Here is a 23,522-nt window from a genome sequence, read left to right as displayed (position 1 = left end):
TTTTCCTTCCTGGAAAGTCCTTCCCTCATCTGTCCTCTTAACTGGATAGTGCTGGTCTGGTCAGATGCAATAGCCCGTGACTGGTGTTTCATTACCTCCTAAGGTGTGCAAGGAAGTCCCTACGCCTGAGTTTTGGAGTAGCTAGGAAAAGACAGGTGTCTGCCTCAGCCCAGGTTCCAACAGAAATTCTGCCTTAGATCAGAAGATGCCTAGAACTTTTTGTGTGTGTGTGTGTGGCGGGGGGGGTTCCTTTTCTGTCACTTGTACATGTCAACAAACCCCTCCTGATTCCCCTCATCCCACCCCAGGTCCTTTCCATGGTAAGTGTTCTGAAGGCAGACATCAACTCTCCTCCTCCACCCTGTGGATTGGGGTGGACTGCAGGAAAGGTTTCATCCAGCTGCATTCTGAAGTCATCCTCAACTTGCCAGCCACATCAACCCATAACTTATTTTACTCTGGGAAGTTTGAATTAAAACTAATGATGTTAGTCAGTTTGGGGCTGGAAAGGACTTTCAAGATGCGGACGCCCTGCTGCTCACTGGACGCTTCTGTTCTCAACAAGCTGGTGTTTGAGTACCTCCAGGAACAGGGTTCTCGTCCCCCACACAAGGCTGTGGCAACATTGCACTTTTATCTGTTAGTTCTCTTCCTGCTCTCAGAGGTTCAGGAAGTTTCTCGGAACCAGGGAGTCTGGGAACAAGCGATGCAGGTGGGATGAAGGTAGCAGGACTCCTGAGGCTGGGATGTGAGAGGGTTTATCACAATGGGTTCCCAGACCCTGGAGTGGGGTTACAAGGTGGGCTTCATATCAGAAACAGCATGGTTGAGGAAGACCATGGAGCGGCGATCACCCAGCCTGCTCTTACAGACTCTACAGTAGGAACACTGCCTTGATGCGCTTTATGTTCAGATGCTGTGGAGCTGAATGAAGTTCCCCAGCGCCTCCCTGACTAGTGGCGGAATGAATCCAGAATCTGGAGAGGCTAAGACTGAAGTTGGCAGCCAGGTGGTCCAGCAGGTAGAGAGGAAGGGTGAGGGGATGAGGAGTTGGGCTGCTCGGAGGTTGGTTTGGGGCTGGGATAGATACCGAGGACTGTCTATCGAGAACTCAGCCCGCAGGCCCTGTGGTTTCTTTAGATAAAGGCGACCGACTCTCTTTGGAAAACTCTTCCCTGGTCGATGGTACTTCTAGCTTATTTCACATAAGACTTTTCACCTGAATCACTAACTAGGGGCAAACTTATCATTGAACCTGGGTGTGCAGTTTGACCTTCATGTGGAAGAATATGTTTCAACTGGCCTGGGAGCTCAGGGCCCCTCACAGAGGACTGAAAGACCGATTCGTGAGGATGGGGCTGAGGGAGGAGGGCGCCATGCCATGCCATCCTCAAGGGTTCTGTTTTCCAGTTCATTGCCTCTTTTCCGGCCCTTTCTTTCATCCCGAGCCAGAATGGCCTGTGTGATGGTGGTTTTCCCAGCGTTCCACTGTTGTAGTGTCTGTCCTTGGCGTGTGAGGGCGAGGCTGTGCCAGCTGGCGTCGTAGCACAAATCTCAGAACCCATATTTCAGAGCAGTTACACACACACATATACACACACACACACACACACACAGAGCAAGCTTAGCTGCATGGTTCATAAATACTTCCAGACACCAGGCCACAGGCCTCTAAAACTGCTCACACGGTACCAAGGGTCTATGGGGCTGGTTCAATGTCAGGAACCACCACTGCCATCCGGGGAACAGGCGTTGTCATGCATGGGGGAGACCTTTCTCAGCCTGGGCCAGGCACACATTCTAGTCTCCATTTCTCCTCTCTACTGTGGGACCCTGGGCAGGTCACTGGGCCTCTCTGGTCCTCATTTTCTCCTCTCTTAGTTGGAGGTGATGATGCCTACCTTACAGGTTTGTGGGGAGAGTCCACTGAGATGAAAGATGCGGAGGTGTTTGTAGACTGTAAAGTGCTATGTGGATCTTAGCTGGGCCGTGAGCAAGTCCTGTGCAGCCCATTTTTAGGCATAGGGTGTTAGGTTGAAGCCTCAGTCTTGTCATCCGTGACGTGGCATGGTAACACCCACTCAGCGGCCCGTCTTTGGGAGTCAGTGGGAGGTCACGCAGGGTAGGTGCTCAGCCGGGTCCTGGTGCGCAGGAAGCTCTCGCTGTAGCCGTAACGTTAACTCTGCCCGGAAGGAGTTTTCAGAGTTTATCATCAAAGATGAGATTTGGGAACGATTTGCTTGGGAATGCCGGCTTCTGTCTTATACACCGAACATATGTCAGTTTGGTTTCCTGCCCACTGTCTTATTTGATCTCCCAGCAATCCAGGAGGTGGGCAGAGCAGGGATTTTTAATTTTTAGAGGTGAGAAAACGAAAGCACAGTGGAGGGAAGTGGCTTTCCCTAGGGTCACAGAGTGAGTTTCTGACAGAACAAGAGTCTCCTGACTCCCAGAATCGCCCTTCTAACTTTGAACTGTGTTGAAGTTGGAAATCCAACCCCAAAATGCGTCCGTGGTGGGCTGTAGCCTGGAGACGTGGGTCTGCCCTGGATGGAATGTTCAGTAAACACTTAAAAACAGCAACAGTAACATAGCTACTACGTCCCAGGCACTGTCTTGGGTGCTTTATATATATATGTCAACTCACTAAATCCTCTTAAAAACTCAATGACATCGGTACTGTTATTCTCCCCCATTTCACAGATGAGAAAACTGAGGCACAGAAAACTTGCTTGAGGTTGCAAGGCTGGTAAGTGGCAGAGAACCAGGTTTTGGAAACCCAGATGGGCTGGCTCCAGAGTCTGTGCTCCTAACCAGCTTCCTCAGTTCTAGGACTGAACACGTGGCAGTGAGGGTAGAAGGTGCTGCTATAGAGATGAGCGAGGTGCCCCTGCATTGCCCTGCAGACTTGCTGTGCGGCCAGGGGCAACCACCACCCCTAGCTTTCCTCTGCCCGCCAGTGGCAGGGGAGCGTTGGACTGTCCAGCTCTAGCCATGGATGGCATTTCTCCAGGTCCCAGGGAAGGCCTGGGGTGTGGAGTGGCCAGCCAGAGCCCCGGGCCAGCCATTGTGTGAGGGGCTGGCAGGCCACCGGGCGTGGCCCCAGCACTGCCAGCACCCCCACCCACCCACCCACCCACACCCACCCCCCGCCAGCCAGAGGAAGTGCCCGTGTTTACAGGAAATGCAGGACAAGGCCTGGGAGGTGGGTGGAGGAGGAGTGGAAGATGTGTCTTGGCCTGGCAGTGGGGCTGAGGGCGGGTGCCCCTCTTCCCGCCCCAAGGATGAGGCCTTTCATTGCTGTTGAAGGGAAAAGTCCCACTTCCCAGGCAGTCCTGCACCTCCCCTGCCTTTTTCCTCCAGGACGCCACACCCTGCAAGCCTCCAGATCCCTGGCCAGCCCACCCCTCCTCCCAAGGGAGGCTCCTGGGAGCCTGAAAAGAGCACTGAGCTGGGCGACAGGAGATCTGCCCCTAGTCCTTCTGCTCTGGACTCAGTCTCCCCACCTGTTAAATGGGTGACTTGCTGCAGCGCTAACAAAGGCACAGCAACACTCACTGCCCTGGTGTAGCCCGCAGCCCAGCTGTGAAAGGAAGGAAGGGCAGGCCAGCCCCACTCAGCCCTGTGACCCAAGAAGTGCAGGGTGGCCTCACTTTTGCCACAGAAATGTGCCTGAGAAGTGTGTGTGAATTGAAATTTTGTGAAAATGGGCCCTGGGTTGATTATACTGGAAGCACGGATTATTATTATTATTATTATTATTATTATTTTGTGGCTGTGTTGGGTCTTTGTTGCTGTGCACAGGCTTTCTTTGGTTTCGGCGAGCGGGGGCTACTCTTCATTGCGGTGCGTGGGCTTCTCATTGCGGTGGCTTCTCTTGCTGCGGAGCATGGGCTTTAGGCGCGTGGGCTTCAGTAGTTGTGGCTCGCGGGCTCAGCAGTTGTGGCTCGCAGGCTTAGTTGCTCTGTGGCATCTTCCTGGACCAGGAATGGAACCTGTGTCCCCTGCGTTGGCAGACGGATTCTTTTTTTGTTTTTTTTTTTGCGGTACGTGGGCCTCTCACTGTTGTGGCCTCCCCCGTTGTGGAGCACAGGCTCTGGACGCACAGGCTCAGCGGCCATGGCTCACGGGCCCAGCCGCCCCGCGGCACGTGGGATCTTCCTGGACCAGGGCACGAACCTGTGTCCCCTGCATCAGCAGGCGGACTCTCAACCACTGCGCCACCAGGGAATCCCCATACGGATTCTTAACCACTGTGCCACCAGAGAAGTCCCACACGGGTTATGTTTAAAAGCCTGAATAAGAACTGGAAGGGAGACTAGCATTCACTGAGTACGTGCCAGGTTTCAGGCACTGTTTTTGTTGCTTTTACATCCCCGATTTCACCCTTTGAGAGACAGGGGTTGTATTTGGGGCAGGAAGACCTGAATTGAAGTCTTGGGACTGCCTCTCACTCGCTGCGTCACCCTGAGCAAATCCCCCAGCGTCTCAGAGCCTCAGTTTTCTCATCTGTGAAATGAGGATAAGAGTTTATTGTTTCCCACACCTCCCTGTCGGGCCCATGGACTTGCCTGAGCCCACGCCTCGCCCTTCCCCCGCTCCCACTGTGTCTCCTCCCGCCGCTTCTGCCAGGTGGCCAGGGTGAACTCTCCAGGGAGCACAACTGCTCGGGTCCTTCCCCTGGCTAGAACCTTTGCTGGCCCCCATCCCGCCCAGGATACACAGTCCAGGGGCATTTGAGAGCCCGCTGCCTGGCCAGCCCCTTGTCCCAGCCCTCCTCACCCAACAGCACGCAGACCCCAACGTCTCTCCCTTCTGTGCCTTTGCGCATTTCCCGAGATCTCTCCGCTAACGTTCTTTTTCCTGTCTGTCTCGTGTTCAACCTTCAGACTGTCTCAGGTCTCCCCTGGCCTAGAACCGCCCCCCTACCCCCACACACACACCCACACGCACAAGTTTAGGGCCCCTTTCCTGTGCTCGTAGCCCTCACCACCCTTCTTGTCCGCTGCTTGTCCGTCTGTGTTCCCGCTGGGCTGTGGGTGCCTCAGGGGCAGAGAAAGGGGTATCTCCTCCCTCTCTGTGTCCCCCGCTCAGGCGTGGGGTGGACGGTCAGCACGTGTGAGGTGTGTCGGGCAAGAGAGTGCAGGCAGCAGGCGCTCCATCTGCAGGAAATTGCTGTGTCTGTGCTTGGGGGCAGCTCTGACCGGGGGATGCCCCATATCCGTGTCTACTCACAGAAGCACACACGGATGCACGCACGGATCTGGCTGGAGGTGCTTCCCCTGGAGTCCGTTGAAACCAGCAGGTTAGTTGAGCACCTGCTGTGTGCAGAGTTCAGCCCTTGGGGCTGGTGAGGTAGAGGAAACTGTGCAGAGCTAAGACCACAACCAGGTGAGGGGAGCCCCTGGGTACAGGGCCGTGTAGAGGGGAGCAGGCCCTCTGCAGGGAGGCATGTCCAAGCAGGGGCAGATTCTGAAGCTTATTAATCTGGGGAGTCTCTTTAAGATGAAGAATGTACAACGAAGGATAGAAAATAATCTGCAGAGCCTATGCAGGTGTGGGGCCTGAAGCCTAAGCCTCACTAGTTCATGGTAGACCTGCCTCAGTGGTCAGGGAAGGCTTCCTGGAGTAGGAGGTGAGGTCGGAGCTGGGTCTGGGGCGAATCCATCGGCCTGGAGACACTGGGCGTCTCCCAGGCATCTGTTCTCGGCCAGCAGCCCTGCCCTCAAGAAGCCGGGTGAATTCATAGGCTCTTACAGGCCTTTGGCAAAGGATGGCATTTCTCTGGAAATGTTTCTTCCCTGTTTGGGGGAAAGGAGGCTGGTGGAGTGGGCACAACCACAGATGAGCCATGTGACAAGAGTATGTGCGATGTTGGATGTCTGGGTCCAGGCCTGTTGCCCTTGCCTGTGTCACCTTCCCTTCTGGGTCTCAGCCTTGGGGTGTCCGTCTCTGTCTGGACTCCGTGTCCCCCATCCAGGCGTCCCACTTTGTTCCCACGTGACTCGCTTGTTCACGTGTCAGGAAGGCCCCGCCTCCTACCCGCCTTGTGCCGACTGCACTGAGGACCCCCAGTGTGTCTGGGCACGTCTTGCACGTTTTCACGTCTGTCTCCCCAGCACAGAGGGGGCAACAGTGAACCAGATGAGTGAACATGTCTCATGAGTGGGCCCAGGTGCGGATCAGCTATTTGTGGTTCTGTGTGGGAGAAGCTGAGCGAGGGGCAGAGCAGAGTGGGCTTGGGCGAGTCCTTCAGCCTCGCAGAGCCTCCGTTTCCCCAGATGCAGGATGGGGATGGTAGTGGGGCTTGTCCCACTAAGTGGCTGAGAGGGTCACAAGGGATGATCCCTGAGGCATGTGCAGCTCCTTGCCTGACACACGTTAGCTGCTCCTGCTGGTGGAAGCAGTGGTTACAAGGACAGGCTCTGAAGCCGAGGTCCCTGTGTTCAGATCAGATCCCAGCTCTGCACATATCGTGTCCCTGCTTATTTCTTCATCTATAAAATGGGCACCTTAATACCTACAGGATACAGTGATTGAGAAGCACTTCTCAAGTGCCCGTCACGTCCTGCACTCAAGATCACTGGCTTCTGCCTCTCCTACTGTTGCTGCTGCTGCTGTTGTTATTGGCTGGCTGTGTCCATGTGGCAGGGAAGGGTGGGAAAAGGGGCTTGTTTGTTTCTCAGACCACCACGCACACAAGCCGCAAACACCCTCTCTCATAGCTCCTGGCAGCTTCAGATGTGGTGTGCCATTCTAGAATTATAGCGCTCCTCATGAATCTGCAGCTGCTGGGGGTGCAGCCGTGGTTCCCCTGCCCTTCTCATCTCCCCTGTGCTCTGGCTTCTGAATCTGGAGCAGAGATGACAGGACAAAGATGTGTCCGAGTTCGCTCTTGCTTTGGGCTGTTGCTCAGGAGTGAGGGCTGTGGAGCCCATCTTACAGATGAGGAAACTGAACGCATAGAATCCGTTGAACCTGTGGGTGAACCACATCCAGCTCGTGGGGGTGCCTCTCCCAACCCCCCTCCTTCAGCTGTATTTGAAGCAATATAAAGTTACGGCCTAACTAGCAAAAAAGCTCATCTATCCATTAAGACTCCACGCCACAGCATCCTCGGTGGTCGCAGTGCCTGCCAGTGCCATTTCCACCAGAGGTGTGAGCACCTGCTGTGTGCCAGGCTCCTGCCGGATGTGCAGAAGTGGAGGGGGCCTCACTGACAGGCTGATGGAAGTCAGAAGAATAGCTGCATAGGACGGTCACTCAACACGTGCTCGTCATGTACCTACTATATGCCATTCATGGAATGCACAGAAACGCATAACGAGCCCATGATTCCTGCCCTCAGAACTGGTGGCTGACAGGGGAGCCGATACAGGGACACAGATTTCTGCAGCCTCAACATGTAAGTGGTGAGGGGAGCCCCATCCGGCTGGAGCCTTGGAAGAGGCACAGAGATGGGGAGGTACAAAGGTGTGTGAGGGTCAGGCAGGTGGTGGTTTGGCCACATGTGACGGCTGACGGCAGCAGATATGTGGCGGGAATCACCGGGACAGAACTCCTCAGGTTTGCAGGGGACCCCTTTGGACACAGACTCACAGAACATCATGGTGGAAGGGGCCTTCAGAAGTCCTCCAACTCTCTGATTTTACAGATGAGGAAACTGAGGCCCAGAGAGAGGAGAGGGCCCACACAGGGTCAACAGCAAGCTGGTGGCAGAGGTGGGATTAGAACCCAGCTCTGTGAGACCTCGAGGAGCTCTGGCTGATTAATTCGTCTCTGACCTGTAGCTCACACTGATTGTAGTCAATCTACCTGCCAGACACTGTGCTAAGCAGTCCACCCGCCTCATTCATACACACCGTCTTATAAACCCTGGGCGGGTAAGTGCTGTATCATCTCCATTTGACAGATGGGGAAACTGAGGCAGGTAAGCAGCTGACCTTGGGTCGTTGGGCTGATGAGTGGAAGAGCTGGGTCCTGACCTTAGGAGGTGGAATTCTGACACTGTGCCCTTTAACATTATCCTCTCCTGTGGCCCCAGAGAGGGCCACAGTGCTGGGGGCAGTGGTCAGAGCAGGGCCAGGGCCATGTGCCAACAGCGTGGCTGCTGCTAAGGGCCAGAAGCTCAGGACTCTTCCTCTGCTGTCCTCGCTGGTGGCCCGAGTTGCATGAGGCAGATACTGTTACTGAAGCCGGGGTCAGAGAGACCATTACACTGGGGAGACTGGGACTGTGGCTTATGGTTTTTCTCTCGTATGTTACCTCTTTATATTAGTCTGTCATTTCATGAGGCTTCTGCAGACCTCCCAAAAGTATTAATTTTTTCTCCCTGGACCTCTGAACCTCAACTGATTTTCTGAAAAGAAAGCCTTCATAGTCACAGTTATGTGACATAGTCACACTCTGAATAGGAAACAGGCAGTGTTTGTTTGGGGCGGGAGGAGGCTGAATTGTAATCAAGGAGAACAAAATTCCTCGATAATCCCTATAGAACCACTTCAAACCCACTAGGAAGGCTAAAATAACAAAGACAGACAATAGCAAGTGTTGATGAGGATATGGAGAAATCAGAACCCTCAACGCTGCCAGTGGGAATGCAAAATGGTGCGGCTGAAAATGGTCTGGCAGTTCTTCAAAATGTTAAACGTAGAGTTACCACGTGGCGCAGCCATTCCACGCCTGGGTATACCAAGAGAAATGAAGATGTATGTCCCCCCAAACACTTCTACATGAATACCCCTAGGAGCACTGTTCATACAAGCCAAAAAGTGGAAACAGTCCAACTGTCCGTCAGGAGACGGACGGATAAACAAAATGTGGCACGGCCATGCAGTGCAATATTATTTGGCCATTAAATGGAATGAAGTACTGATACATGCTAGAACACGAATGGACCTTGCAAACATTGTTCTGAGTGAAAGAAACCAGACACAAAAGGACAAATGGTGTATGATTCCATTAATATGAAATGTCTAGAATAGGCAAATCCATAGAGATAGAAAGTAATTTAGTGGTTGCCAGGGATTGGGGAGAGGGAGGAATGTGATGGATGGGTAAATGGTACATGGTTTCATTTGGGGGTGACGAAAATGTTCTAAATTAGATAGTGGTGATGGTTGCACAGCTCTGTGACTATACTAAAAAGCTCTGGATTGTACTCTTTGAAAGGGTAAATTTTATGGTATATGAATTGTATATCAGTAAAGCTATTATAACAAAAAAACAAATCCCTGTAAAAAACCATTGAGGCTGTGCTTTAAGCAGAGGGGTGTGGATGTGACAGGACAGAGAGCAGGGATGCACTTCTGTTTTTACTTAGTGAAAAATGGAAATTGAATTTTTTAAAAAGCCTCTCCTTCAGTCATGTTTCTGGGAAGCATTACAAGCACTATCCCTTGGCTGACCCTGGGTGTAAGATGCATTCTCTCCAAGAAGGAATGAAACAGAGAGGAGAAGGCTCCAGGCAGCAGCTGCTCTCAGAGCCTGGCCCCCAGGCCATCAGATGCATGTGGTCCGGTCTCAACGCGCAGTTTCACGTCTGTGGGTGTCTTGTTCTCCATCTCCACTTTACAGGTGTGGAGGCCCACCAGGAGGACCATGCAGTGGGTTAGCAGTGAATGCAGGACTCCCCCGTCTCTGACCCCCATCTTCTTGGGCAGTTTCCACTGTCTGAGATTGAAAGTTTCCAGTTACAGTGCGGGTGGTATCCAAGAAAATCTCATGTGCCTTTGAAGGAGGGGGATCTGTGGGGGGTCAGTTTTGAGTGACGAGGAAATATCAGGGCAGAAGATGCAACCTGGGGAAGGTCTGGAGGGACGTTTGAGTGACCTCTGCAGGTGCTGAGGGATGGGGGAGGAGACACAGGACAAGATGAAATGTCTGAGGATTTGGAAATCCCTGATTTCGCGCCCAGCCCTCTCCTCCATCCACTTCCGTGCTCTTCCAGCTGCCCTGCTAATTAATTAGGATAGTCATATTGACCAAGTCCGTCCTCCTGTCTCCTCCATCTCAAACTTTCCAGCTCCCAGAGATCACAGCCCCGAGGCCCCCCTGCCCCTCCCGCCGAGCTGGCGAGCTCCGGGAAGGCCCCAGCCTATCTCAGAGGAGCCAGAGGACGTTACATCTGCAATCTGGCCTCCTCCATGCATATGTCACTGCACCGGCAAGGGTGGAGCGAGGGGCCAGAGCACCCACTGAAGGGCTCCCAGTGAGGAAAGCGTTCCCTTTTTATGAGTTATGAGGCCATTTTGGCTGTGCTCAGGGTTATGGCTCCCAGTGAGTGTCACATGGGACGGCATTTAATGGGCAGAGCCGGACAGCCCTGGACCAGGTTACAAAGTTCTCTTCCCCGCATGTGGGTGCACATGTCCTTTTATGACTCTAGGCTGCTGGAAAGGACTGTGCTCATTTGGAGGGTCATTTAAGGTCACGAGCTCTGGGCAGCTGTAATTTATGTTCCCTTTAAAGCACAAGTCAACCCAGAGGGAGGGAGACCAGCTCTGTGAAGACTAGTCTGGGGGTTTAGAACTTGGCCCCTCTGCAGGCTGGCCAAAAAGGACCTACTGTGTTCTAGGCAATGGCTACTTTTACTATCATGTTCTTATTAAAGCCCACAATGAACCTATACAGTCATCCCCACTTGACAGATAAGAAACAGAGATGGTGGGTGGCTTGCCTAAGGTCACCCAGTGACTCTCCTTGATCTGATGCCAAAGTTTTATACCACTTGGTCTCTAAACCTACAGTGCTGACCACGTGGCATTTTGTCTGTTTTCCCAGCATGTGTCATTACCCTTGATTTACAGATTAAAAAAAAAAAAAACAACTGAGCCATGGAAAGTTGAAGTAACTTGCTTAAAGTGGTAGAGCTGGGATTCAAACCAAGTGTTCTGACTTCTGAGCTCATCCTCTTAACTAATACTTTGCACTGTGCTTTCTGTGAGGCCAGGAGAGTGCTTTAATCATCTTTGAGGCCTCCATGTGTTTGCACTTTGAAGTAGGTGCTAATTTGTGTTTGTTGAATGAGTGAGGGAGTGGATGGATGGGAGGAAGGATGATTGCGTAGCTGGATAGCTGAGTGGGTGGATAGAAGGCTGGCCAGATAGGTGTGTGAATGAATGGATGCAGCAATGGATGGCTAAGTAGATGGGTAATTGGATAGATGAATGGGTAGAGGAGTGGATGGAGAGGAGGGCGGTAGGGAAGAGTGGCTAAATGGGCGAGTGGATGGAAAAGTGTATAGATGGGTGAGTGAGTAGACGGGTAGGTTTTGGATCAGAGGGCTTTCTCATATGTAATCTATTGGTATATTCAAAGAAGGTGTCTAGACACACAGACGTAGAGAATGGACTTGAGGACACGGGGAGGGGGGAAGGTAAGCTGGGATGAAGTGAGAGAGTAGCATGGACATATATACACTACCAAATGTAAAATAGATAGCTAGTGGGAAGCAGCCGCATAGCACAGGGAGATCAGCTCGGTGCTTTGTAACCATAGGGAGGGTGGGAGGGAGACCTAAGAGGGAGGGGATATGGGGATATGTGTATACATATAGCTGATTCACTTTGTTGTAGAGCAGAAACTAACACACCATTGTAAAGCAATTATACTCCAATAAAGATGTTAAAAAAGAAAAAAAAAAGGTGTCTAGAGACAGCACCTCACCTAGTTATGATTATAATGGGCATTTTGACTGGAGAGGCCATAGAACAGACAATGTGTTTGTTCACCACTGTATTACCAGTACCTACAGTACAGAGTCTGGATGACCAAAAAGCAAGCAGATAGGAACCAGATAGATGAAAATACAGACCTTGCAGCCTTCCTTAGAGCATACTGTGTAGAGGACCCACCTCACAGGTCTATGTTGACAGACTAGGGCAATGGATGGGCTATGTGAGGGTTCCCAGTCTGTCCTCCGAGGGAGGAAGTGGTTACTCACCCAGGACACGAGTTCTCCAGGGCCTGGCAGAGCATTTGGGCAGAAGTTATTAAGAAAACATTTGGAGGTGTTTATCTTCCCCTGTATTTGAAGATCAGCCTGGTAGCAAATATCATCAGGGGTCTATAGAGGCAGTTCTGTCTTGATTTGCTTATTTAACAAATGACTTTGGTCCAATATAAGGTCTGTCACTACAGCTTCCACTGAATCCGTTAAGGCCTCGGATTATACTTGCTCTTTTATGTTGTGAAAGCATGTTTTTTGTTTGTTTGTTTGTCTTGCGGCACGTGGGCCTCTCACTGTTGTGGCCTCTCCCGTTGCGGAGCACAGGCTCTGGACGCGCAGGCTCAGCGGCCATGGCTCACGGGCCCAGCCGCTCCGCGGCATGTGGGATCTTCCCAGGCCGGGGCACGAACCCGTGTCCCCTGCGTCGGCAGGCGGACTCCCAACCACGGCGCCACCAGGGAAGCCCTGAAAGCATGTTTTTAATAGCAGTTTGTCCCCGTCTGCTGTGCTCACAATCCCTCAATAGGACAGTGAAATAAATGAGCCAGAATATCATCAGAGAACCCAAACCCTTGTCTCCTGACTTCCCTTTTAGATCTTTCTAGAAAACAAGTGAGAGGAAGAAGGAGAATAAAAAGAGCCTGAGCCACATTTCTAGCCAGAAGCTAAGGTTGGATTGAGGGTCAGCAGTAACCACGTTTGTCTCTAAGGTCTGTGCATCTTCAGTGGAGGGCAAGATCATTTTAGTCAAACGTGTTATAGGTTAATTATTGTATGGTTTATCTTAAAGTGTTAGAAGAATACATACTGTGACTTCATGGGTATTATCACTCAGGATGAGGTCAGAATAGTTCAGATGTTAAAAACGAGCTGACATTAGACGACAGTCGGTCAATAATGGAACAGCCGTGCACAGCCAGGCCAAGTTGGTAAGGAGGAGAGCTCACATTTATTGAGTTATTAAGTGTGGGGAACTGTTCTGAGTGTCTTGCATTATTTAATTCATTGAATCCTCCCAGCAGCTCAGTGAATTGGGCACTGCTGAGGCTTAGGGAGGTTAAACATGGCCATTAAGTGGCCGAGCCAGGGTTTGAACCCAGGCAGTCCCACCCAAGAGTGAGCTCTAACCGCTGCACTCTGCTGCTTCTCAGAAGGGAAATAAAAGAAGAGCACAGACAACAAAAGCAAAGCTCCTTTTGCCCTTGCAACCTGAGACCCAACCCTGCACGTCAGTGCACCGAGGGAACCCGACTGGGCCTCTGTTTTCATGTCTCTAAAGTGGGATCAGGCATAGGCAGGGGCATCTTCCGAAGCGATGGGTGTTGGTCCAGATTTGCCCCGTGACCTTGAGCCAGCCTCTCCGCCTCTCCGGAGGTTTGGTGTCCATGAGCTCTCTCCCCAGTGTCACCCATGGCTCTGCTCCGAGGAATCCAGCCCTTGCCTGGTTTGAGGCAGAGCCCCTGGATGCCTGGTGGAGTCTGATGCTGGGCAGACTTCATGGCAGCATCAGGGCCCAAGGATGCCCACTTCCCCAGCCCCAGGTTGAGTGGAGCCTTGCCTGGCAGGCTGGGCTGTTGGGGCCAAATCCCAACAGCACTGGAATATCCCCGAGCAATTTGAGCAAGACGGTGACAAGATCAGATTGGATTTGAGAGGGTCCCTCTGGCCGCTGGGTGAGCAGATCGGAGGGCAGTCGGGGGGAATGGGAGCCAATAGGAAGCAAGTGTTACAGACATCCAGGCAAGAGATGGCTTGGACCACAAGGCTGTCATAGAGATGCCAGCAGAGTCGGGGAAGATTTGAAGGTGAATTTGGGAGCGGTTTAATATTCAAGCAGTGGCTGGCTGTGCGAAGATGCTCGGGTTTCCAGCTTGCTGCCTGGGAGGATGGAGACACCCTTTACCCGGCGGGAGGCTTGGCTGGGAATCCTTTCCGCCTTCACAGCACGTTCTAGGAAAGGCCTGCCGTATACCTGCTTTTCCTTGATAAGGAGGAGGAATGGTCCCGGGGCTTTTCCTTGATAAGGAGGAGGAATGGTCCCGGGGCACAGTTAACTGCTCCCTGCCTCACCATTCCTGGCCATCCTTCACATGCCTAATGGGCTCCTGCTGGGGCCTAATGTGGCCATTCCTCATGGAGGGAGAGCAGGGCTCGGCTCCCTGTCTGAGGACATGCACAGCTCTGGAGGGAGGGGAGCTGTAGCTCAGTGAGACTGTCCACGCCATCACTTTCTTGAGCATGGTTCTGAGCTCCCTCAGCAGCTGCAGCGTTCCTGACCTCTGGGCCAGGGGACAGCTCCTTAGAGGAGGGAACTGGTGGCCCCAGCAGGAGGGGAGGCTCTCGCATGCCTTTGTACACCTCCATGGTATATGGCTTGTTGCAGAGTACTTGTTTGCTCTCGTAGTTTGAAAGAAAAGAACAAAGTAAATCTTGAAAAAGAGCAAGAAAGAGGAGTGGCCAGAAGGGTGTGCAGTTGGATGGCAGAGCGGGTTGTGGCGCAGCTTGGATCAGGGCTGTGCCTCTGCAGACAAGTGCACAGCTCCAAGCCCTCACCACTCTCACACACACACACACACACACACACACTCGCACTGTCACACACACACTCACACTCTCACACACACACTCGCACTGTCACACACACACTCACACTCTCACACACTCGTACTCACACACACACACACACACACACACACACTCACACACACACACATGCAGCAAGAGCCCAGGCAGGAACAGGCTGCTGATCTTTCTAGCCTCTTCGCCAGTGTGTGGACCAGGGGACGCCCATCCTGCTCCAGGCGGACCCTTGTTTCCTGGGCTCCAGGTGTTCTGGAGAGAGGTGTCCATGGTCTGGCTCCTATCATAGTCAGGAAGGAGCTCCAAGAAGGGCCTCTACTTGCACTGCAGCCCAAGACTCAGTTTCTCCTCTCCTGATGTACCCACCCCGGCCATGCTTCCCCCTGCCTGGACCAGACCTGAGGCAAGGGCCCTGCACCTGCCCGCCAAAGGCCTGGGCTAGAGTTGGCAGGGCCACTCCAGAGGATGGAGGCTCCCTCCCTGCCGCCCCTCCTCCGTCTGTCCATCCATCCATCCATCCATCCATCCATCCATCCATCCATCATTCCCAGAGGGCAGGAATCAGTATTTGATAAGAATTTAGTAAGATAAGATGCCTGGATTTTTAGCATGAAGAGAAGTTTTGTGAGAAGTTGTCTGGGACCACATTGCCAAAGGCAGGAGGGAGCCATTGAAGGTTCTTGAGTAAGAAGGGGATGTGGCCCAATTTCTGTTGCAGAACAATCACTGTGCTGTGTGGAGAGGGAGGCTGGGAGCAAGCAGCAGAGCAAGGAGGCTGTTGTGATGGGGCCAGAGCATCCTCTGTGAGGAAGGTTTAGAAGGCAGAGAAAGGAGGGTTCCTGTGCTCTAGGTCGGCTTATGTCCCATGCCAGGCTCTTTGCTGCCTCGGTGCCTTTACACGTGCTGCTTCCTGCCTGGAACACTTCCCCTCCTATCGCAAGGCTCCTTCTCCTCCTTCTGGTCTCAGCCTCAGAGGTGCCTTCCCTGACCTATCTCAACAGCCCCCCTCCTGTTACTCTCTGTGAGAGCACATCCTTCTCCTTCACGTGTCACAGTGTATGATCATATATTAGCTTTTCCCTTTTTGAGGACAGGGACCATATCTGCTTTATTCACCGGTGTTTTACCCACTGCCTAGCTGTGTGCCGGGCATAAAGCGGGCAATCAATGAATACTTATTGAATGAATGTATTATTTAATCAGTTAATGACATTGGCTACACAATAGTCATAGTTATGTAGATATGAGATTATCACACCTGAATAAGCTTTCTACATACTGATCCTCACAGCATCTGCCAAGAAAATGAGAATAGGAATCATTATTCCAGCGTAGCCTAGGTGGAAACGGATACCCTGAGCTGTGTCTTGTCCATGATCTGGCTGGCAGCAGGGCTCGGGCGAGGGGCTCGAATGCACATCCCAGACTCTGTCTGCCACATCATTGCATCCCTTCTTCAGGCCCAGAGGACACGGCCACCTTGAGGACTGACCCTGCCACCCAACCAGGCCAGTCCAGACTGCCAGACTGATCAGAATGAACATCTCTTGCCCTCATAGTAATTATTTGTACCTTCCTTCAGCATCACAGCCTACCTCGTGTCTAAGGGAGACAAGTCTGTCTTGAACAGCATGTGTAAAGGTACTGAGGCAGCAAAGAGCTTGGAATGTTCAAGGAACTAGTAGGAGAACAGACTGGCTGGAGTGAGGGCAGGAAGGAGGTTCTTATTCACTTCTGGGTCCTCATGGAAGCACAGAGCACTCATTAACGGCTCATGACATTAGTAGGGCCCCTGGCCTGTTCGCTTTCCCTTTGTTGGACAGGGAGCTCTAACCCTCTCTCTCCTCTGCTCTGACCCCAGCGCCTACACAGAGCCCTATAAGGTCTGTCCCATCTCGGCAGTGGCCCCCAAGGAGGACCTCACGTCGGATGAAGAGCGGGGAAGCTCGGAGGAGGAGGACAGTGCTCCAAGAGACCCCAGCCTCACCCACAAGGTAGGGCTCCCCACCCCAGGCCGGGGGCCGGTGGGAGGTGGGCGTCAGAGATGTGACAGTGGAGAGAGGGTCCACTCCTTCCCTTCTCCGTGCGGAGGGAGCTGTTTTCAAACAGCTGACGGCAAGGTGGATGCAGAGGCTGAGTCACAGGGCGGCTGGGGCTGCGGCCTGAAGGCACGTGGCAGACACGGGGGCGCTGATGCTGCGGGGGTGACTGCTGACATCCTCCTGGGTCCCAGGAAGCCTGGGGATGAAGCGGAATAGAGCCGCCTGATTTGAATCCAAACAGGGCTGGATTCCAATGACCTTGGTCCCCTGGGCAGCCTCAGTTACCTCGTCTGTGAAGTGGGAATTGTGAGGGTAAGATGAGTTAAAAGGGTTATGAGCAAGTTTCGTGAAGTGAAAACTTCAGAATGAGAGCTGGTGTCCCCGTTCCCTGCAGTGATGCTGAGGGGGCGGGGCTCAGAGAAGGGCTGTTACTTCTCTGGAGGCAGATGGCGAGTTGCGGCCCAAGTCACAGTGGAGGCCCAGACCTTCGCACTGGGTGTCGGGCATTGGGTGTGACGTGGTTACCTCTGCTCGGCCGATCTCGTCCTTCCCTACCCCTTCCAGGAGGCACGGGCTGTCTCCCGTGTTTCCCGTTTGCAGAAACTGTCAGAGCGGAAGAACTTGCCCAGTGCCACATGGCTGTTACTAGTGTCACCCAGGAGACAACACAAGGTGCTGGGGGCCAGGAATTCAGACCAGGAGGACACCCCAGCTGCACGGAAGGTTGAGGCCAGCCTGAAGTTCTCCCCCTCCCCCATCTCGCGGGCCCGCTCCCGTCTGCCATCTGCCAGGGAGGGGCCGGGGTGGCAGAGGAAGTGCCCTTGGGCCCCTGTTCCTGGCTGTCTCCCACTCTGGGCATCTTCCCCTCCCAGCTTAGGTGAGGTGGGCCCCTCTGATTACAGACTCTTCCTGTGGGAGCACTTGGTACAGGTGCCTGGCCCCTACCAAGCATTTTATAAATGGGCGTGTCTTTGATTTCGTTTCGTACACTCGATTTCTTTTAAAAATTCACTCTCCTGTCTGCCCATATACACAGTGCTGTGGGAGCGGTGAAGGGGGCTTTCCCACCGGCTCGTCTGCACCCGCTTCCCCTTCCCTCTCTAGATGGCGAGCTGTCTGCTGGGCACTCCCAGCTTCCTCGTCTGCTCTTTCACTCCTTACAAACACTTTGAAGCCGGTACCGTTGTCTTGTTTTGCAGTCGAGGACACAGAGGTTCAGAGAGGTTAAGTAACTTGCCCAAGGCCACACTGCTAGTGGTTGAAGGGGTTGGACTTGAAAACGGGTCTGACTCCAAACCCAGTCTTGTTTGTTTGTTTTTCCACTGCAGTCCCGGTAGCCTCCTCTTATCTCTCCACTTCCTCCCCTCACCCAAGAAGAAGCTATTGGCTCCTGGAGTGGGGAGAGGGTGACAAGGGAGGCAAGCTTTCAGTGAGTGGTGCCCATTTAGAGATGATTTTGGCTTTTCTGGGCATCCCTGGGGTCATGGAGCCTGGGAGCAGAAAGACATAGCTGTCATCGGGGATTTGGTCCTTTCTCTGAAGCTGGGAGCTGGGGCTGGATCCCAGGCCCAGAAGAGTTGAAGGGCTGAGAGGGCAGTGGGGCCCATGTGCAACTTTCTGTACCTCGTGATGATTTCCGACCAGTCACTGATTTCTCTGTTAAACCTTCCTCTGGGACCACCTGCATCTCCCCCTCCAGCTGTGTTACCACTGGCTGGTCACTTCCCATCCTGAGAAGGACGGTCCTGTCATCCTGAGAGCACAGAGGGAGAAGTGTGGGTCCAGACTCCTCACGGCAGGTCAGTCCAGTCTCGGGAGCCCAGCCTCTTCAGCTGCCGAGCGGACTGACTGCCACCCCTGACCCCCCACCATGCTCTCTTCCTCCTTATGAGGCCTTCATGATGTAGCAGAGGTAAAATGGCCTTTAGCAATCAGGTTCTCTTTGCCCGAGGCATGCTGTGCTAGATGGTCCTCATCATGTATGAAGTCATCACGGGGCAGGGTTCCGTGCCCTGGGACACTCATTCCTGGTCCTTGTGCCCTTATGGACGTAACCGGTATGCAGTTTGGTGTGTATCCTTCTAGAACTTTTTCCCTGTATTCACCTACATATATCATCATTATGCGTGGAAAATGGATGGTATTGTTTGTGGAGTTGTGATTTTTTTTTTTCTGTAAACCACATCAAACTATAAGAAACGGGGGTGGAGGGGTAACTCGGCCGGGTTCATTCACTAGTATCTTAGAGATGTTCCCACATCGGTACAGGGAGCTCTAACTTAATATTTTCCTGCCCTATAGTATTCCAGTGTCTGGATGTGCTGTCATTTACTTTGCCCTCCCCTTGCTGAGGGACATTTACAATGTCTCTTTTTTCTGCTCAGTGGACAGCACTGCAGGGCACCTGTTCATACCCCTCCTTACACACACGTTTTTGCAGAGGGTGGATCCCAGGAGGGGATCCGAGAACACTTGCAGTTTCAATCAGTCTTCATACCTGCTGCTAAATCCCCTGCCCCAGTCTGTTACAGACACTCTCTGGCAGCCCTCAGGGTGGAAGGGCTCCCAGATCGCTGGGAGCTTTCCGGACTGAGCAATCTTTCCTGGCTCCTTTCTGCTGCAGATGGTTTGGTGGGGCAGGGGTGGGGAGGAGGGGCATTTGCTTCTTATTCTTTTGCCTTCCATTCTCTCCGAAAATTCTGTTTCTCAAAAGGCAGACCTCGCCTCCGTCTTGTCCTGGGGGAAGTGGGACCCAGATTACCATCTCCAACCGTCTCAAAGGGGCAGACCTGGACCAAGTGTGCGTGATCATAGAATTGCCTCCCCGGGGCCTTGGGAGGCGTGTTTGGGGGTGTAGTGGTGAGCCCCACCCTTCTTTCAGTGTGATATGGTTTATGTAACAATAAATTAAAAGTGCTGAGCCCCACCCTTCCCAGATGTTTTGGGGTGACCGAGTCAGGAGGGGAGAGGATTTTGGAGCAGGACAGGATGCTGGGCCCAGCTGGTCCACCCACCTGTCTGACCTCTCTCTCTCCCACTCGCAGACGTACAAAGGGTGTGGGTTGAAGGAAAGAGGGGGCAAAAAAGGAGAATCAAGAGGGACCTAAAAATAGATCTAGCAATGAAAGGAGACATTCAAAGGCGGGCTGGCGAGTTGCCCCTCCCTGACAATGCGCCCGGTTTTCAGGCTGATGGCGACTTTTCAGGCGAGATACCAGCTCCCCTGAGACCAGCCCAGGAGTTGGCAGCCCCTCCTGGCTACCTCCTCCCTGGCCGGGCTCCCGCTGTCACCATGGACGTTGTTTCCTGGCCGGGTCCACCCCTGAGCCCAGCCCTGTCCCCTGGAGCAGACCCATCCTGCCTTCACGCCCTCCCTGGTTCCCGCCCACTCAGGACGTCCCCTCCCTGGCTGCACCCAAGGTCCTGGCGGCCTGGCCCGGGCCTCCTTGCTGACCTCGTGACCGTAGCCTTGCACCTGTGGCCTTGCCTGACCATCTGCCTGGGTTAAAGGATCTGCGTGGGGAATTCCCTGGCGGTCCACTCGTTAGGACTCTGTGCTTTCACTGCCGAGGGTGAAAGTTCCCTCCCTGGTCAGGGAACTGAGATTCCACCAGCTGTGTGGCACAGCCAAAAACCAAACCAAACCAAAAACAAGGATCCACTTGAACCCTGGTCATTTCCACTGGGCGAGTCTCCAGCCTGTGTTAAATGTCACACTGTGCCTTCTCCATGCTGGAGACCCTGAACCCCCGTTCCGGCTGCGCGTTGGCTCCACTGCAGACACGCGCTCCTCTGGGCCCCGGGGAGGCCATTCCAAACCTGCTGCAGCTTCCTCTCCTGCAGCCTGTTCTCCTTCCCAGAAAACACTCTCCTGTCGATGTGAACTCCCCCCCTTCTGCACCTCTTCTCTCTGTGTCCTCACCCAGTTTCACCCGTCCCTCCTCTTCTTCAACAGAATTTTATTTATTTACTGAGTACTTACTGAGCACCTACTATGTGCCAGGCACCCTTCTAAGGGCTGAAGATCAGCCACAAGTCAAGACTCTGCTAGAGTCTACATTCTAGAAGGGGATGAACAATGATCCAGAAAACTCCCAAGGTGGGCTTAGGTGGTGAAAGTGCTATAAACAACGAACAAACAAAGCAGACCAAGGTGGCGGAGGACAGAGCACTGGGGGTGAGGAGAGGGAGGAAACTTAGACAGGGAGGCTGGAGAATGCTGGGGTTTTTTTTTTTTTCCATTTTTAAAAATTTTGTGAAAATACACATAACATAAAATCTTCCATCTTGACCTTTTTTTTTTTTTTTTTGGCGATACGCAGGCCTCTCACTGTTGTGGCCTCTTCCGTTGCGGAGCCAGGCTCCGGACACGCAGGCTCAGCAGCCATGGCTCACGGGCCCAGCCGCTCCGCGGCATGTGGGATCTTCCTGGACCGGGGCACGAACCTGTGTCCCCTGCATTGGCAGGCGGACTCTCAACCACTGCGCCACCAGGGAAGCCCCATCTTGACCATTTTTAAGTATGTGGCCGTAAGAACATTCAGTGGCCTTAAGAACATTCACGTTGGGACTTCCCTGGTAGTGCAGTGGTTAAGAATCTGCCTGCCAATGCAGGGGATGTGGGTTCGATCCCTGGTCCAGGAAGATCTCACATGCCATGGAGCAACTAAGCCCATGTCCCACAAGTACTGAGCCCGCGTGCCACGACTGCTGAAGCCCTTGCGCCTAGAGCCCGTGCTCCGCAACAAGAGAAGCCACCGCAATGAGAAGCCCGCACGCTACAAAGGAGAGTAGCCCCCGCTCGCTGCAACTAGAGAAAGCCCGCGCACAGCAACGAAGACCCAACAGATCCAAATAAATAAATAAATTGAAAAAAATGAGAGAGAAAACAGTAAACTTACATTAAAAAAAAGAAAAACAAAACGTTCACCTTATTGTGCAACCATCCTCACCACCCATCTCCAGAACTTTTTCATCTTCCCAAACTGAAGCTCAGTATCCCTTAGATAGCAACTCCCCACCACAGTCCTCCTGGCACCCACCGCTCTGCTCTCTGCTTCTGTGATTTTGACTGCTCTCATGCGTGGAATCGTACAGTATTTGTCTTTTTGTGTCTGGCTTATTTCACTTAGCAGAACGTCCTCAAGGTTCACCCATGTTGTTCCAGGTGTCAGGATTTCCTTCCTTTTTAAAGCTGAATAATATTCCATTATGTGTACGTATCACATGTTGTTGCATCGATGGATGCTTGGGTTGCCTCCACTTTTCCACTGTTATGAATCAGGCTGCTGTGAACATGGGTGTACAGATATCTCTTTAAGACATTGCTTTCAATTCTTTTGTCTATGTACACAGTAGTAGAATTGCTAGATCACATAGTTAATCTATTTTTAATTTGGGGGTGGAACTGCCATACTATTTTACAGCTGCCCCATTTGACTTTCCCTCCAGAGATGCAGGTGGGTTCCAGTTTCCCAGAGAAGGCCTTTGTGATAAGGAGGCACCCTTCGAGCAGGGAGCTGAACGTTGTGAGGGAGGAGGAAACGGGAAGGTCTAGGGACAGAGCATTCCGGGCCAGGAGCAGCAGCGCAGAGGCGGGGCGGGTGGTGGGAATGAGCCTATACAGCCGAGGTCAGCGTTGGGGGAGCAGAGGAGAAGGGGGTGGGCTGGACGGGTTCTGCAGGACTTGGCTCCGCCCACAGACATGTTCCTCCCTGCTGTCCTGCCCCCCTTGCTGCAGTCATTCGCCCTGCACACTGTCCACCTCAGATCCCAAGCCCCTGCTCTGGTGGTCTCCCTTCCCGGGGAGCTGCCTCGGCTTCTCTGGCTCCGTTCTCTCCTTGTTCTCTCCCTACTCCCCTGACCATCCTCTCTGCCCACGCCTCCATGTGAGGCGTTGACGTCCCAGGGCCTGGGTTCCTCCAGCCCCGCTATCCTCCTGTGTCCTCTGCTTAGGCAGCCCCTTCCGGGCCAGCGGCCAGCCCTTCTCAGATGTGTTCCCAGAGCCGACCTTCTGCCCCACCCCTCCCTGCGACCCTGCACTCCATCTACGAACTGCTTTTTGGGGCCCTTCTTGGAAGCCCTGCAGACACCTCAAACTCAACACATCCCAAGTTGAACTCGCCATTTTCCCATGCTCCCCACCACCCGCCCGCCTTCTTCTCCACTTGAGTTTGCTATTCTGGCGGTTGGCACCAGATTTGAAAGATTTTAAATCCCTGGCATTTCATCTTCTGTTGCCATGTCTTAATTATGGATCAAATGAAATTCAGCCTCGAAGGCTACAGAACGAATCAGTCTGTTCTGTAAACCCACCCCAGGGCCTTTGCACTTGCACTTGCTTCCACTCTAGATGCTCTTCCTGCCCTTTGCACTGCTGGCTGCAGGTCTCAGATGAGATGTCACCTCCTCAAAGAGGCCTCCCCTGCTCACCCTGCTCATTCCTGTCATTTCCTTTCTCATGCTTATCCCAAGCTGTGATTATGTTCTTTATTTTTCTGCTTACTTGCATATTGTTTGCCTTCCCCTTTCACAGTAGCTCCAGGAAGGCAGAGACCATGATTGTCCTATTCACAGTTACGTCCCTGCTGCCTGGCACATAAAATAGTACTGAGTAAATATCCTCCAAAAAACGAATAAGTAAGTGAATGCATTTAGACTCAGTTCCTGCGTTTAAGTAAGGAAAACAAACTTCGATGAACGACAGTTTAATAAACAAAAACACTCGTTTGGTCCTGTACCATTTACAGTGCACAGCGAGGGATGGAGTGGGGAACCAAGCCTGCCTGTCACCAGCCCCACAGCAGCCACACAGAGGGCACAGCAGTTCAGCAGAGTAACGCAGAGACATTTTCAGGCAGTGTTGAGCGGAGGAGGACGAGGGTGCAGACTCTCAGAACCCAAAGGGGAAGGGAGAAAACAGGAGCTCAGAGGTCCGGGAGGCATCTTGG

At 52.9% G+C, this 23,522-nt stretch overlaps 1 protein-coding gene across 1 annotated transcript in view; it reads left to right on the top strand.

The window, feature by feature from the left end:
• The window catches only part of FGD5 (FYVE, RhoGEF and PH domain containing 5), a 115,549-nt gene that overhangs the window by 32,546 nt on the left and 59,481 nt on the right, over positions 1-23,522 (top strand). The window contains exon 3 of the mRNA XM_060023110.1: positions 16,392-16,524. Coding sequence (XP_059879093.1) covers positions 16,392-16,524 — 133 coding nt within the window. The remainder of the gene's footprint in view (positions 1-16,391; positions 16,525-23,522) is intronic.

This window comes from Delphinus delphis, chromosome 10 (assembly GCF_949987515.2).
Source record: "Delphinus delphis chromosome 10, mDelDel1.2, whole genome shotgun sequence".
NCBI lineage: Eukaryota > Metazoa > Chordata > Mammalia > Artiodactyla > Delphinidae > Delphinus > Delphinus delphis.
This window is presented reverse-complemented; position numbering and strand designations above follow the sequence as displayed.